Here is a 15,033-nt window from a genome sequence, read left to right on the forward strand (position 1 = left end):
GAGTTCTTTGAGCATCCTGATAACCAGTGTTTTGAACTCTGTACCTGATATGTTTCTTATCTCCATTTCGTTTCATTCTTTTTTAGAGTTTTGCTCTGTTCTTTCATTTGGACCATAGGCTTTTGTCTCCTCATTTGGGCATTCTCCCTGTGTTTGTTTCTGTATTTTAGGTAGAACTGTTGTGACTCCCTGTCTTAGCAGCTCAACCTATTGTAGAAAAGTCACCTGTAAATTGTGCGGCCTTAGGTAATTGCCAGGGCAGGCAATTTCCTAAAGCTTCACTGCTTTGTGTCTCTGTGTGGGGGAGGGCTCAGAGAGGGACAGTATTGCTGCCTGGCCTCTGGAGACGTGCTAGGAAGGAAGCTGTCTCTGGCACTCACCCTGTTGCCAGTCACCTCACTTTCTCCCCGAATGCCACTTGTGCCCTTCCAGCTGTTGCCCTGATGCTAAATTCCAGAGGGTACGGGTCTAAGTCCTGAGACTTTTGCAGGCCCTATAAGAGAAATCTCTGTGAATCCTGCAGCTTCTTCTGCTCCCCAACCCCCACTGGTTTTTACAGCCAGAAGTTATGGGGATTTATCTTCCTGGCACTGGAATACTGAGTTGGGTAGTCTGGTCAGGGGCTGGGATCTCTCGCTCCTGAGGTATTCCTCCCAATTTTTATCTACCACACATGAATGTGAGACCTCCCATTTCTCTGCCTCCCCTAGTCTCAGTCCCTCCTACCCATCTGGATGAATGTGGCTTCTTGAAGTCCTTGGTTGTCTGACTTCCATGCAGCTTGATTTTCTGTTTTCTTTTTTAAGATTTTATTTATTTTTAGAGAGAGGCAGGGAGGGAGAAAGAAAAAGAGACATCAATGTGTGGTTGGTTGCCTCTCACATGCCCCTACTGGGGACCTTGCCTGCAACCCAGGCATATACACTAGACTGGAAATCAAACCCACGACCCTTTGGTTTGCAGGCCAGCACTCAGCCCACTGAGCCACATCAGCCAGGGCCCGTGCAGCTCGATTTTCTGATGAGTCTGGGTAATAGTTGTTTTGTGGTCTAGTTGTAATTTTCGCTGTAGTTGTGCAAGGAGGCAATCGTGTCTTGACCGGAAACCTCTTGCCTTCTGTTGTATCTCAGACTCTGCAGGACAAGATTACGCTGAGACTGTTATTCCTCGCAGCCAGCTGCCCAGTGCCGCATTCTTCAGTGAGACACAGAGACAGTTTTCCCGCTATTTCATTGAGTTTGAAGAATTACAGCTTCTTGGCAAAGGAGCTTTTGGAGCTGTCATCAAGGTGTGATACAGAGTTGTCCCCAGTCCCTTTTAGAGCTCCTACTCTATTTCACTTCTGCAAATGTATGGACTTCTGTTTTGCGAGCCGGAGGGAGGTGAATTTGACCATTTGAAACTATGATCATCTTGACCCTCATGGAATTAAAGGCTTTATTTAAAGTTCTACCAAGCACATCAAGAACACATCGTTCTTCTTCCCGTGGTTGATGCAGTGCATCAACGCAAAAACCACATACTGTGACAGCCCAAGTGGAAGCAAGGCCTTAACACAAAGAACATTTTTGTGTGCTTCCGTGCAGAAAGAAAATTTTTCTCTTTTTTCCCCATTTTCTCTCAAAGTTGCTATAGATAAAAGGGATGCAAGGTTAGAACTAAGATGGAATTCCAGCTGGGAAATGGCCCCTCATAGTCTTGGTAGTTTTTATTTTCCAGCTTTTATTGAGGGAGAAATTATCGACACATTGTTAAGGTATGCTATCTTTCCTTCCTCATGCCAGTCTATTTGGGTGACTTTTATTGTCTGCCCCCTGGTAAAGTAATTTCAGCTTTTTTTGTATAACTTAAGTATTTTGCTCAAATTTAGGAGACCCAGATTAATATCATATTATTAATCTGTATAGATATATGTTATTCACACATAAGCGATCAGCAGGGCTCATGTGTATTTAGGATTCTGCAAGGGTTACAAGGAAGCATTGCTAGTATTACTGTGGAAGGCCTTTTACACCAACAAAAGAACTGAATTAGATTTTCTGTGATAACCAGGGACAGAAAGACCACCTTAGCAAATTTTCCCAAAGGATGTTATAGTATAGGAAATTTTCAACCTTCTTCTTGGACTTGTAGACATTCCATTTAGGAGATTAACTAAATACACTGTAGACAGATACTCTGATCAGGTCATCACAGTTATCTTCAAGAGAAGCGAATGATTAAAGTATGTGTTATCCTTCTAGCTCAAATTGTAATTTTGATGAAGTCCTTTAACTGCTTTATATTTTAGATTCTTGAGTGCAAAACATGAAACTTTATTCCTCATGAATACTTAAAAATTATTTGCAAGCTCACATAACAAAACATCATAGTAATTTAAGCCCTTAATTTTTTCCTGTAGTATCTCCCTATGAGAACCCCATAGCACTCACACCCCATTTCTGTTTGCTGGTTAGGGCAGGGCAGTCCGCTCAGTGGTCTGGCATTTCGTTGGCATTTAGACCCATTACTGTTTATGCACTTTCCATTCAAATAAGTGAGTTTCTAGGAGTTTTCTTACAGCAAGCCCTGTACCCCAGTCATTGACTCATAGTATGTGATGTGTACCGAGACAGGAGGTTGAATGCCAAGACTCCCCAGTGTCCGCTGCTCTGTTACTGTGACTGGGAGAGAACAGAGGGCTGTGGTTTTCTGGAGCTCTTTCCTTCTTTCAGGTTGTGTGCCAGGCAGCTACAAACATCTTTTAATCTCGTGATGTTCTTATGAATAGATATTATTTCCATTTTCCAGATTAGGGCACTGAGGCTCAGATCAGTTATGTAATTTGCTCAAGATAACTTATATTCATTAAAAAATGAAAGCATGTCTTTTACTTGAAAGCATATGTTCTTGCAACCGTTGCCACCAAAAAAAGAGGTCATCTGCAACTCAATTTTATAGTATTTCTTTCTCATTCCTACAAGTAGTTTTCCAGTCATCTAATTGGAACTTAGGAGCCAGACACAAGAATGATGTGCTCTTTTGTCTTTTGTGATCAACTAGTTTCTCTCTCTGCCCATGGCCAAATTGTTGCTTTTCATCACCTCAACTGACCTGCGTTCCTAATGATATTGTTCTAGTTTCAATACAGACCCGCGGTAAATCTCCTCAGTCTGTAACAGTCAGTGGGCTGACACAAACATGTTAATGTGGCAGCAGCTGCTGTCACTTACTGAGCACCTGTCCCTGGGCAGCCTTGACGCAGGTGCTTTATTGCCCTCATCTCGTTTAACCTTTGTAGTCCCCCTTTGACATTAAGGAAAGCGGTGCAGACAGCATTTTATAGGTGAGAAAATTAAGTCTCAAGGAAATTTAGTGTAAGTTCACACAGCTTTGTAAGTTGAGAATTAGTTTTCATTTAGGTCTGTTGAAATTTTTGGAGTTTACTTTGTGTTTTAGTGACTTTAAATGTAAAAAAAGAAATAGAGAAACGACAATCTAATGAAACCTTACACTGACTTCAGAAAATAATTATTTTTAAAACAAGGTTAAGAAAACAACAGAATTTACTTAGAAATTTAGATAGCAGATGTGATATTGGAAACCCAGGGACGTGTCAACAAAGTTAATGGTTAAAATGGAGATTGTTTTCCCCAGGGACTCTTAGCAAGTTAAATACATCTAGTTTGGGCTGAGATATTTTCTAAGTTTTTGGCAGTCAAGAGTTTTTTCAGCTTAAGAATCCCACACTGCATCTGTTGGTTTTCACCAAGAACTCCAGGTTCTCCTTGTTGGCGCTGTGGATGCCAGTCTGCAGAAGGTTCTGAGCGACTGGCAGTAGAGGGCCCCTCTCCTTCCACACTGCAGGTGCAGAACAAGCTGGATGGCTGCTGCTACGCGGTGAAGCGCATCCCCATCAACCCCGCCAGCAAGCACTTCCGCAGGATCAAGGGCGAGGTGACGCTGCTATCGCGCCTGCATCATGAGAACATCGTGCGGTACTACAACGCCTGGATTGAGAGACACGAGCGGCCAGCAGGCCCAGGCACTTCGCCCAACAACACAGGGGCCCAGGCCCGGGATGGCCGAGCTGTGCCCCGGTTGCAGGTGGGCGACAGCGACACGGACGCCCTCAACAGTGTGGAGGCCGCAGCGCCACCGCCCATCCTCACCAGCTCAGTGGAGTGGAGCACATCAGGCGAGCGCTCAGCCAGCGCCCGCTACCCCGCCACAGGCCAGGGCTCTAGCAGCGAGGAGGAGGATGACGATGATGACGATGAGGAGGATGAGCATGGCGGTGTCTTCTCGCAGTCGTTCCTGTAAGAGCACAGCGTTCACAGTGTGCTGTCTGGGGTGTACCCCCAAATTAATCAACCCCAAGCCCACCCCAGGGAAGAGGGGATTCAGGAGAAATCCAGTCCAGTGTACCACATTAAAAAACAAAACATGAAACACAATTTTATAGAGTAACCAAATGCAATCCAATGAGTTCCCCCCCCATTTCTGTGTTTCCAAAATCCAAGCCCCAGAGAAAGGAAAAATAGAAATGTCTTCCAATAACTCATCTTAGTACATTTAATAGAATTTTTTAAAGGTCATTTTTTTAGATAAGTGCTTCCAGCTCTGGAATACTGAAGAACTAGTCTGGAGTCTTGATCACTGAGCCAACTGCAGCCCCAGGAAAGGTTACCAGACCAGTAGTGACAATCTTAAACTACAGTTATCTCATCTCAGATTCCACGCCAGTCATTTAGTTTCATGACTTTATTTCATTGTATCCAGTTGGATACAATTTATCATAACTCGTAGCCATTAAATTTTTTCAGAAAATTTATTCAGGCCAATTTTTATTTAAATGAAGAGTTCTGTATTTCCTGTATTGAAGAAACACAAATCAGCATGGAATTGTCAACAGGGTCATGCCTGCAGGGTCCTGGTACCGTGTCTCAAGCTTCTTTGCTTTCTTGTCATTAACAAGTGTTGATTTTTCAAAATTATAAAAGGAGTTTTGGTTTCTTTCATATTTTTCTACTTCTCTTATTTAAGACCTGCTTCAGATTCGGAAAGTGATATCATCTTTGACAATGAAGATGAGAACAGTAAAAGCCAGAATCAGGTAAATGTATAAATAGAAATTACACCACATTTTATTCATCATGGGGTGGTAGGTAAGAAAAGTAATGTTTGATGTTATAAACCGCAGGTAAAATATTAAAAGCCTTAACCTGATATGCAAATATAGAAAGCTTCCATTTAAAAATATTATTTAAAATATGTGCTATTCACATATTTAATTATAAGACTTAATTTATCCATATAATAAAGCATGCCTACTTGCTCTGACCAGTGTGGCTCAATTGGTTGGGCATTGTACTTCAAAGTGAGGAACCCCGGTGTGACTCCCAGTTGGGGCACCTGCCTGGGCTGTAGTTTGGTCCCTGAGGCATGTGCTGGAGGCAGCGATGGATGTTTCTCTTTCACACTGATGTTTCTCTCCCTCTCCTCCCTCCCTTCCCTTCTCTCTAAAAATAAACTAATAAGATCTTTAAAAGTAAAAAAAATGCTTTTCACTTATTTTCTTTTTTTAATTTATTTATTTATCTTTAGAGGGGAAGAGAAGGAGAGAGGGAGAGAAATATCAGTGTATGGTTGCCTCTCGTGCATCCCCTGCTGGGAACTGACCTGCAACCCAGGCGTGTGCCCTGACTAGGAATCAAACCACAATCCTTTGGTTTGCAAGCCTGCGCTCAATCCACTGTGCTACCCCAGCCAGGGCTTTTTTTTTTTTTAATTGATTCTAGAGAGAGGGGAAGGGAGGGAGAAAAATGTTGATGTGAGAGAGAAACATCAGTTGGCTGCCTCTTGAACATGCCCTAACTGGGGACAGAACCTGCAACCCAGGCATGTTTCCTGACAGAGAACTGGACTGGCAACCTTTCAGTTTGCAGAACAACAGCCAACCAACGAAAGCCACACTGGCCAGGGCAAAACATGCCTGCTTTTAGAAGTGAAGTGAATAGATATACCTTGTGTTTAGTCTTGATTTCTTATTTTCATAATCCATCTCCTAGAACAGTGTTTTACCACTGAGCCATGATCCTGTAACAGATTATGAAATGAGTTTTGAGATTCACAACCAGCTTTATTTTATTCTTAATGTTTTAGAGAGGAGTACAGAATACTAAAATTTATTGCACTAAAGATAAATTCTGTGGAATTTTCTCTCATGAGTATGTGTACTTGGTGTGGTATAAAATATATTTATCTCTTCATGTGGGTCATGGTCCTAAAAGTTTGAAAAACACTACTCTAGTCCTTGACCTCCACTCAGTTCTGCTCTTCCCTCTGCCCAGGCCAGCAAGGCCCCTTGAGGCTGGCGTGTGGATGGAGTCCAGGGTGAAGCTTTGCAACCGTAGGGCTGTCAGTTGTTGGTGCAGGGAAGCATTCTGCATCTGGGGGTTGAATGCAGTGTTTATTGTCAGAAATAAAAATATAACCATTAATAATTATAAAGGACATTCATAGTAGATAAAAAAGGCCTACATGTAGATTCTGTTAGATAAGCAATTGAATTGATTTGAGGGTTTTAATGCATTAGCCAATGTTTTTATAACTACATTCCTTTCCATTAAAATCACCCTTAAAAAATTAAATTAAACTAAAAACAAGCCAGATAGTATATGTTAGATATCAAATGAGAGACAAAGAGGTAATAAAAGAATTCAGCAGAGGGAGGAATATGATTTGGGACTTGAATAAAGTATGAAATTAAAAAATACTACTAAAGTATGGTATCAGATGGGTATGAGATTTATTGGAATAATCACTTAAGTTATGTAATGTGTAATCAGTGGGGTGTACACCTGAAACTAACATAATAATGTATGTCAGCTGTAATTGAAAATAAATAATTTAAAAATACTAATTTTTAAAAAGCACCCTCTTGATTTAAATGTATAAACTGTAAATGTAACTAGAAACAATCGTGTAAGTACTCAAATGCTAGAGCAGACCTTCTTTGACTTTAGCATCAGTTATACATTTAATTATCACGAGGGCACCAAATTGATCATCCTGGTTTTGCTCCACTAAAGGCACTATCCCAGGGGCATTCTAATTAATGGGGAGAAGCCTCGGGGACTAACAGTCCTCTGCAGACAATCCCTAGAGTATAAATGATTCAAAAGCAGGATGTGCTTGTTTCCAGAGCAGAGTTGTTTTCCTTTGACAAGGGAAAAAATCATTGAAAAATGCTTCCACACACGTACACAAAAATGTACACTAGAAATGGTCAAATGCTGCTTAATGCTTTTTCAGTAATGTTGGGGGGCAATATCTAAATACATCTCTGAGAAGAAAAAATGATTTTTTGAAAAAAGGGACATGAGTTAGAAAATTAGTTGTAGGGGACAGAGTGGCCATGTGGGAAGGGGCTGTCAGTGGCAGTGCTTGTCTGCCGGAGTTCAGCCTGGATCACAGAATGAGAATATCCTTTGGTCATGTGATCCATTTAAATTGTTTTAGCCCAAGATGAATTTCTAATCTTCTGTTCCAGAGGAAGGCATTCCAGTAAAACTGAAGCCTTACAGTGTTAGCCTGAACATCCTGCTTTCAGTAGAAAGATATTAATGGTACGAAGGAATTGACATGGAGTCTCTCTGTACCTTGCACACCTTTAATGCCACCTGTTCTCTGCTTTCCCTGTCAGTTGTTCTGTAGAGTGTCAGACCCAGTGACCACACAGTGGATTCAGATGATAGCAAAAGTATCTTTTGAATGCTGTACACAGCTCAAGGACAGTGGATCTCCCCTCTAAGGCAACAGGATGGCCATGTGTTTGGTGGGGGCAGGTGCAAATGACTTGTGATGATAATGACCTTGTTTAGTGTTAGCCCCATGTTGAGTTCTTGTGTGCTCCTCTTGGTTCAGGATGAAGACTGCAATGGAAAGAGCAGTTGCCATGAAAGTGAGCCGTCGGCCGCCACCGAAGCTGTGCACTACCTCTACATCCAGGTGGGGTTCTGGCATGTAGTGGGGGGACCAGCAGGTGCAGGTGGGCGCGTGTCAGGAGACTAAAGCAGGACAGGGGGCCAAACAGGACACAGTGGCACTGCCAAAGATGAATTGGCTGGAGAAGATTTTAGCATGGAGGCCCTTTCCCTCATCCTCACCCTCCTGCTTTCCTGTACCATAGCAGGGACGGCAAAGGGCGGTGCTCACAGGCTCCAGACTCAGGCTGTCACGTGAGTTCACATCATGGATCTGCCAGCCACAGCTGTGTGAGCTCAGGCAAGGCTCTTCAGCATTCTGCGCCTCAGGTTCCCCATCTGTAAATTAAATAATAACTATTTGAGTGACTTGTGGTGCTTAAATGAAATCATGTATGTGAAGCAATTAAACCGTATCTAAGTTCCATAAATACTAGGCTGAAGGTAAGAAATCCACCTGCCTGACAAGCTGGATCTGAACAAATTAGGGATGAGCCACACACATTCTTGTGTGCAGAGCAGCTAACATGGCTTTAGGCACACTGGCTTGTCCTGGAACCTCTGGGGCACAAGAGCCACAGGCAGATCAGTTGCAGTGAAGCATGACTAAAGGGAAGCCTGTTGGCTTTGGCCTGCCCCAGGCCCGAGGGGCAGCATCCTGGACAGTGGTTAGCTCTGCCAGCAGAGGGACAGCCACACACCAAAGAGGAAAACTTGCCTCTACCACAGCAAGCAGGAATGTGGCTCATTATTAGTATTTTAAGTCACATCTGCAAGTAGGCAGATCTTCTAATGTGAGATAGATACAGTACTGTGTGGAAGATAAGTTCGATAGTTTTCAGACAAGTACAGTGTTTCAAAGGAGACTAGTTAGGTGGATGCTTTCCTGGGATTAGGGCTGGTTTTTGGGATTCCCTAACAGAAACATCTTTGAGATGCTGCTCACACACATGAAATAGTGTTTGTCTCCCAAACCACTAACTATTCAGTATACGTCGTATGCGGTTACTCTCTAAACAATTAGGAGACAGAAGTAGAAGAGGTGCGTCTGAGGTGGGATAGGATTGTGGCATTGGAGCCAGAGGCCCTCATGAGGCCTGGAGGATGAGTCAGAATTTGTAGATGGTTATTCTGATCGTGAGAGGACATTCCTCTCATTTAAAACGAGATGTTCCTCTGCCCTGGCTGGTGTAGTTCCGTTGGTTGGAGCGTCATCCCACACACCAGAAGGCTGGGGGTTGGTTCCTGGGCGGGCCACACACCTCGGTTGCTGGTTCCATCCCCATGTGGGGTGCACATGGGAAGCATCCAGTCTCTTTCCCTTCTCCTCTCTTGGAAATCAGCAAACATATTTTAATTTTTTTAATATGTTAATTTCTTTAAAAAAATTAAAATTCTCCCTCATGAGAAATCTCAACTCTGGCACTGCTTTGAAGCATAGTCTCCCTTCAGAAATCGAATGCTACATGTTGATTTAAGATTTAAATGATACTGCATTGTTTTCTGATAAATCCATACACTTAAGGTATAAAACAGAGCCCTTTCTGGAATATTTTCGTATTTCTGTTTTATTATGGACTTAAAGGTCACCATCATTAATTTACTATACAAATGAGAAAGGCTAATGACATCATTAGGTTAATTAGCCCTTGTGGTTTTTTGTTTTCTTTTCTTTTAAGATTTTATTTATTGCCCTGCGTGGTGTGGCTCAGTGGATTGGGTGCCATCCTGTGAACTGACAGGTCTCCAGTTCAATTCCTGGTCAGGACACATGCCTGGGTTGCGAGCCAGGTCCCTGGTTGGAGGCGTGGGAGAGGCAACCAAGAGATGTTTCTCTCTCCCCTTTTCTCCATTCCCCATTCCCCTCTCTCTAAAAATAAATTAAAATCTTCTTTGAAAAAAAGATTTATTTTTTTTAAACAGCGATCTGTTGCTCCTCACATATCCCCAACCAGGGGCCCAGGCACGTGCCCTGACTGGGAACCAAACTGGTGACCCTTCGGTTTGCAGGTAGTGCCCAACCCGCTGAGCCACACTGGTCAGAAGTAATTAGTCCTTGAAAATTTGGGTTTAGAAACAATCTTGTACAACAAATAAAATTATTCTTCTCATTTTTATATTATTCGTGACAGAGATTTTTAAACAAGTTATTTTTTAAATGAACAGTAATTTGAAAAATTGGTTATGTTAGGATGCTAAGGTTATGCATACTTCCCAATTTTTCAATACTCTTCGTTTATTTTTTTTTAATTTTTTTTAAAACTTTTTTAAAAATATTTTATTTATTTATCTTTAGAGGGGAAAGGAAGGAGAGAGGGAGAGAAACATCAATGTATGGTTGCCTTTCATGGGTCCCCTGCTGGGAACTGTCCTGCAGGGAACTAGCCTGCAACCCCGGTATGTGCCCTGACTGGGAATCGAACCGCGATTGTCTGGTTCGCAGGCCCGCGCTCAGTCCACTGAGCTATACCAGCCAGGGCTATTTTTTTCAATTAAAAAAAAAAAAAAAAGCCTTTCCCGTAATAATTTGAAACCTGTGGTACGTGATTGAGAATAAAGGATTACACTCGTGCGGTTGTCCCCCTTCAGTGAGCTCTGAGTAACGAAGCCCCGCCCACTTTGCCGCCCGCAGATGGAGTACTGCGAGAAGAGCACTTTGCGAGACACCATCGACCAGGGCCTGCATCAGGACACCGTCAGGCTCTGGAGGCTTTTTCGAGAGATTCTGGATGGATTGGCGTATATCCATGAGAAAGTAAACTTTACAACATTTCTTTAAACTTATCTTTATATAAAATTTAGGATTGATGACTACTGTAATTGAACAATAATAAAATAATCTTTTAAAAATACGAAAAGACATTTAGGACCGAAAAAATAATGTAAGATTGGAGAAAAACAGGGAAAATTACGGGTATATTGAAATAATCTATTTTTACAGGAACTAGAACAGTGTGTCAAAAGACAAGAAAATAGTACAAAGTGTAAAAGTTAAAAGAAAATGTTGAAGGTTAAAACGAGGATCAGCAAACTGTGGCCCACAAGTCAAATCCAACCCACCTTATGTATAGCCTGGCCTGGTCTGGAATTACTTCTACATTTTTAAGTGGTTAGAAAAAAATCAAAAGAAGAATATTCCATGACACATGAAAATTTTGTGAAATTCACATTTCAGTGTCCATCAGTAAGTGTTATTAAAACAGGCCGTGCTCATTCATTTACATCTTGCCTGGCTGTTTTGGGGCCACAACCATGGAGTTGAGGGGTTGCGACAGAGATTCTATGACCCATACAGTCTAAAATATTTACTTTCTAGCCCTTTAGGGGGAAAGTTTGCCAGCCTCTGAGTTAGCAGGAAACCCGTGAACATGTGTGGAGTGGGAGGGCAATTCCCAGAGCAAGTCAGAACGACGTGAGGATGTGATTGACACATGCCGGGTTCTTTGACTCAGACTAGGTGCCAGCCTTCTGGGAACATGGAGAAACCAGAAAGTCACCTAGTGGGGATAGAGATGAGACCTTTTGAGCAAAGATATGGTTATGTGGCTAGAGATGAGACTTTTGAGCAAGGATATGGTTATGTGGATAGAGATGAGACTTTTTGAGTAAGATGGTTTGCCACATGTGTAAAATGTCATTTTAGAGCTAGAAATAGCCGTTACAATGTAAACGCTAATGGGTCTAACTTCAGGGTGAAACACTGCTTACTTGTTAAAAAATGGAATTGTCTGTTGCATATTAGCCAGTGTAAATAGGTTTTTCCCTTTGCCTCAATTTTCTTTAACCTCAAAATATTTATACAGTGCCATATTTTCCTACTAAAAAGCCATGACTATAATTTACACATATTTACTTGATAAATGATTTGATGGAAGCAGAATTTGCAAGACTGGAAATAAAAATGAGTTCTAATGAGGGCCACTAGAACTCTATTACTGTAATGTCATCGTGGGCCCCACAGCTGTGCCCGCGGCTCTCTTCGCCTGATCTAGTTCGCTCAGTGCCTGCCAGTCATTTGTTGGGTATCTAATATTGTGCTACGCCCAGAAATACGGAGAGGCATGGGTGCATGACAGGCCCCACACTTGAGAAGGACTTCTCTTATTTTGAGGGAGCCAGAATTTACCTTTGAGTAAAGGTAAAAGAGATCACACAATGTGTTTTAATCATCTCTTACGTTATAGTACCTGAAACGATAATCACTGTGAGAATGCCATTAGGAAGGGGAGAAAGCATGTTCACGTAACAGATAATCATTGAGTTCCTTCCTTGTGTGCTGGGGATGGGAAGCTGGATGTTAAAGTTACTGTGGAAGGCTTCATGAACAAGTTGGCACTTGTAAATAAATGTTGGTACAATTCAAGTGGGTGAAGCACAGCCAGAACTTCCTGGCAGGGGAAACAGTGTGAAGAAAGGAGTAGAAGAAGGAATGAAACGAGTGTGCATCTGTCTCCCTGACCAGAGCAGGGGTTTTGTGATGCAGCAGAGAAAGAAAATTGTGAGCCTCGTGGAGAGGGCCTTGCAGGTAGACTGGGAGGTTGTGGCAAGGTCATTGACAGGACTGTGGAGACACTGCCAAAGATGAATGGTGCGGACCAGTGTGGTCTGTGGGAGAAGACACATTCAATTTTGTCACTGGGCTGGCCTTTCAAATTAGGAAACAGGTATAACTATAAACTTGGTTCCTTTGCTCTCTTCTGTCAGGGAATGATTCATCGGGATTTGAAGCCTGTCAACATTTTTTTGGATTCCGACGACCACGTAAAAATAGGTGATTTCGGTTTGGCGACAGACCATCTACCCTTTGCTGTGAGTATTTTTTTAATTAGACTGTGCCTGAAAATGAGCCTCATGAAAGTCTTAGAAGGCAGGACAAGAATGAGTGCACTGAACTCTGCTGTGATATCCCCAGGAGATGAGACTAGTCAAAAGGGTGAGCTGCACATGATCTTCTACGCTTTGCAATTGAGAACACATTTCAGTGAGTGCATTCCACTTGAGGGACATAATTTAGGACATAATCATGTTGATGTTTAGGTGAAAGGCATATAATACTTTATGAAATCATTTCTATTTTGGTCTGTCACATAGGCACTGGGCTAGATGCTTTGCACTTGAGGGGCTTAGTTCATTTAATAAAATAAGGGTCAAAAAACAAAACACCGCTCCTAGACAACAGATAATCCACAGGTGTTTCTTCTTCACAGCACTGTAGAGCAGCCCTTTAATATATAAAGCTAAAATATTGTGAAATGAGCAAAATAGTGATATGAGTAAAAGACGAGAAAATTTACACATGGCCATGAGAATCCATAAAGGCTCAATTCTGTATAAAGAAAACAGCATTTCAAGTGTGTGTTTTCCACCCAGCCTGAAAGGATGGGTGGGAGTCCAGCAGGCCAAGCTTGAGTGCAGGGCGTGGTGATGCCAGGAAGGGGGATTCCAGCAAAAACAGCATAAGCAAAGGCCCTGGACCAGGCAGACATGATTGTTTGAAGGCCAGCATGTTGTCTGGTTGGTTGAAACGAGGTGTGGGAGGGCAGTGAGAGAGGGTGCTGGAAGGTTGGGAGTCTTGGAGGTGGCAGACCTGGAGAGCCAGAGAAGAGTTTTACTTGGCATCGGAAACCCAAGTTATTGAGTGCCAAAAATCTCTGGTAAATGCCATGAATTCTTAGGGTTTGGATGAATGGTAAATAATCCATTTGGATAAATGGTGAATAGAAGCTAAATTAACAGAATAGGTTACAAGGAGCAATGAGGGAGGATATGAAAGGGGTCAGTGAGAACATGCACCTGACCAGAACACAGCATTCCGAAGAGTGCGAAGACCCAGGAAGGGCTGAGTGATGGGGATCTTGATCCGCAAACTAAAGAATTTAACTTGCTTTCTGGGGAGCTTACATAGTGAGGTCGATAAGAGCGCAGCACTGGAGGCCCACTGGCCTGGGCTAGAGTCCTGCCTCTGCCACTTCTCTGCAGTGTGATGTTGGGCTAGTTGGTTAACCTCTCAATAACTCACATGTAAAAGGTGCCTAATACTAGTACCTACCTCAGACAGCTGTCAGCAGGATAAAATAAGGACACAGGTCCAGCACCTGGATAGTGCCTGGCACTGAGAATGTTAAAGCCACTAGTATTGGTGATGGTGCTTGTAATAGCAACCTACGGAGTGATGTCAGCAAAATAGTGATTTAGGGTGGTATGTGAGTCTGCACTGGGGCGGATACTGTGGAAGACGCTGAGGCTACTTAAGAGGTATTAGCAGTGATAGTGGATATTTGGTGACCAGCCTCTAGGAAAAAAATAAAAATTGACCCAAGGAAATGGGAAAGTTGGAAAGTTAGAAAGTGAGGCAGTGGTGGTTAATATATTCTTACTCTTCCTAGTAAACAGGTTGTTTTGGCATTTGCTTCTATAAGCTTCCAGGGGTTTCTGCCACAAAAAAAGAGTTCTATAGTGAAGTGCCCTTCTTGATCCTAATGGTTTTTTGGTAAGCTCTGCATTAGTGAGCCTACTAAACCAAAAAAATTTAAAGCTCAAAAAAAAGTATCTTTATAATTATTCTAGTTTCTGTGTGATATTCTTCATTTAGTCTTCATTTAGAAATGGAGCCCTGGCTGGTGTAGCTCAGTGGATTGAGTGGGGGCCTGTGAATAATAGGATCGTGGTTCGATTCCCAGTCAGGGCACATGCCTGGGTTGCAGGCCAGTTCCCAGCAGGGGATGTACAAGAGGCAACCATACATTGATATTTTCTCCCTCTCTCCTTCCCTTCCCCTCTAAAGATAAATAAATAAAATCTTAAAAAAAAAAAAGAAATGGATAAGCCATTTCTATGGAATAATATAACATTTTAATATGATATTTGGCTTACTTTTATTTTTAGGCTGATGGCAAACAAGATGATGCATCAGGAGATCATTTAATTAAATCAGACCCTTCAGGTAAATCAATGTATTTAATTTATGTATTAAAAAACAGACCACAAATTTTTTCCTCTTATTTTTTCACATCTGAAAAGTTGTACGTATATAGTGTGTGCAGCCTGAGGACTTTGGAGAGATATA

The 15,033-nt window shown here is 42.2% G+C and overlaps 1 protein-coding gene across 1 annotated transcript in view; it reads left to right on the top strand.

Moving 5' to 3' along the window:
• The window catches only part of EIF2AK4 (eukaryotic translation initiation factor 2 alpha kinase 4), a 106,405-nt gene that overhangs the window by 43,474 nt on the left and 47,898 nt on the right, over nucleotides 1-15,033 (top strand). Inside the window, exons 11-17 of the mRNA XM_037161686.2 lie at nucleotides 1,131-1,288; nucleotides 3,847-4,298; nucleotides 5,026-5,095; nucleotides 7,909-7,992; nucleotides 10,600-10,722; nucleotides 12,672-12,776; nucleotides 14,853-14,910. Of these exons, the coding sequence (XP_037017581.2) occupies nucleotides 1,131-1,288; nucleotides 3,847-4,298; nucleotides 5,026-5,095; nucleotides 7,909-7,992; nucleotides 10,600-10,722; nucleotides 12,672-12,776; nucleotides 14,853-14,910 (1,050 nt within the window). The remainder of the gene's footprint in view (nucleotides 1-1,130; nucleotides 1,289-3,846; nucleotides 4,299-5,025; nucleotides 5,096-7,908; nucleotides 7,993-10,599; nucleotides 10,723-12,671; nucleotides 12,777-14,852; nucleotides 14,911-15,033) is intronic.

The sequence above is a fragment of the Artibeus jamaicensis genome, unplaced genomic scaffold, assembly GCF_021234435.1.
Source record: "Artibeus jamaicensis isolate MK-2021 breed Jamaican fruit bat unplaced genomic scaffold, CSHL_Jam_final contig_1132, whole genome shotgun sequence".
NCBI classification, from domain to species: Eukaryota; Metazoa; Chordata; class Mammalia; order Chiroptera; family Phyllostomidae; genus Artibeus; species Artibeus jamaicensis.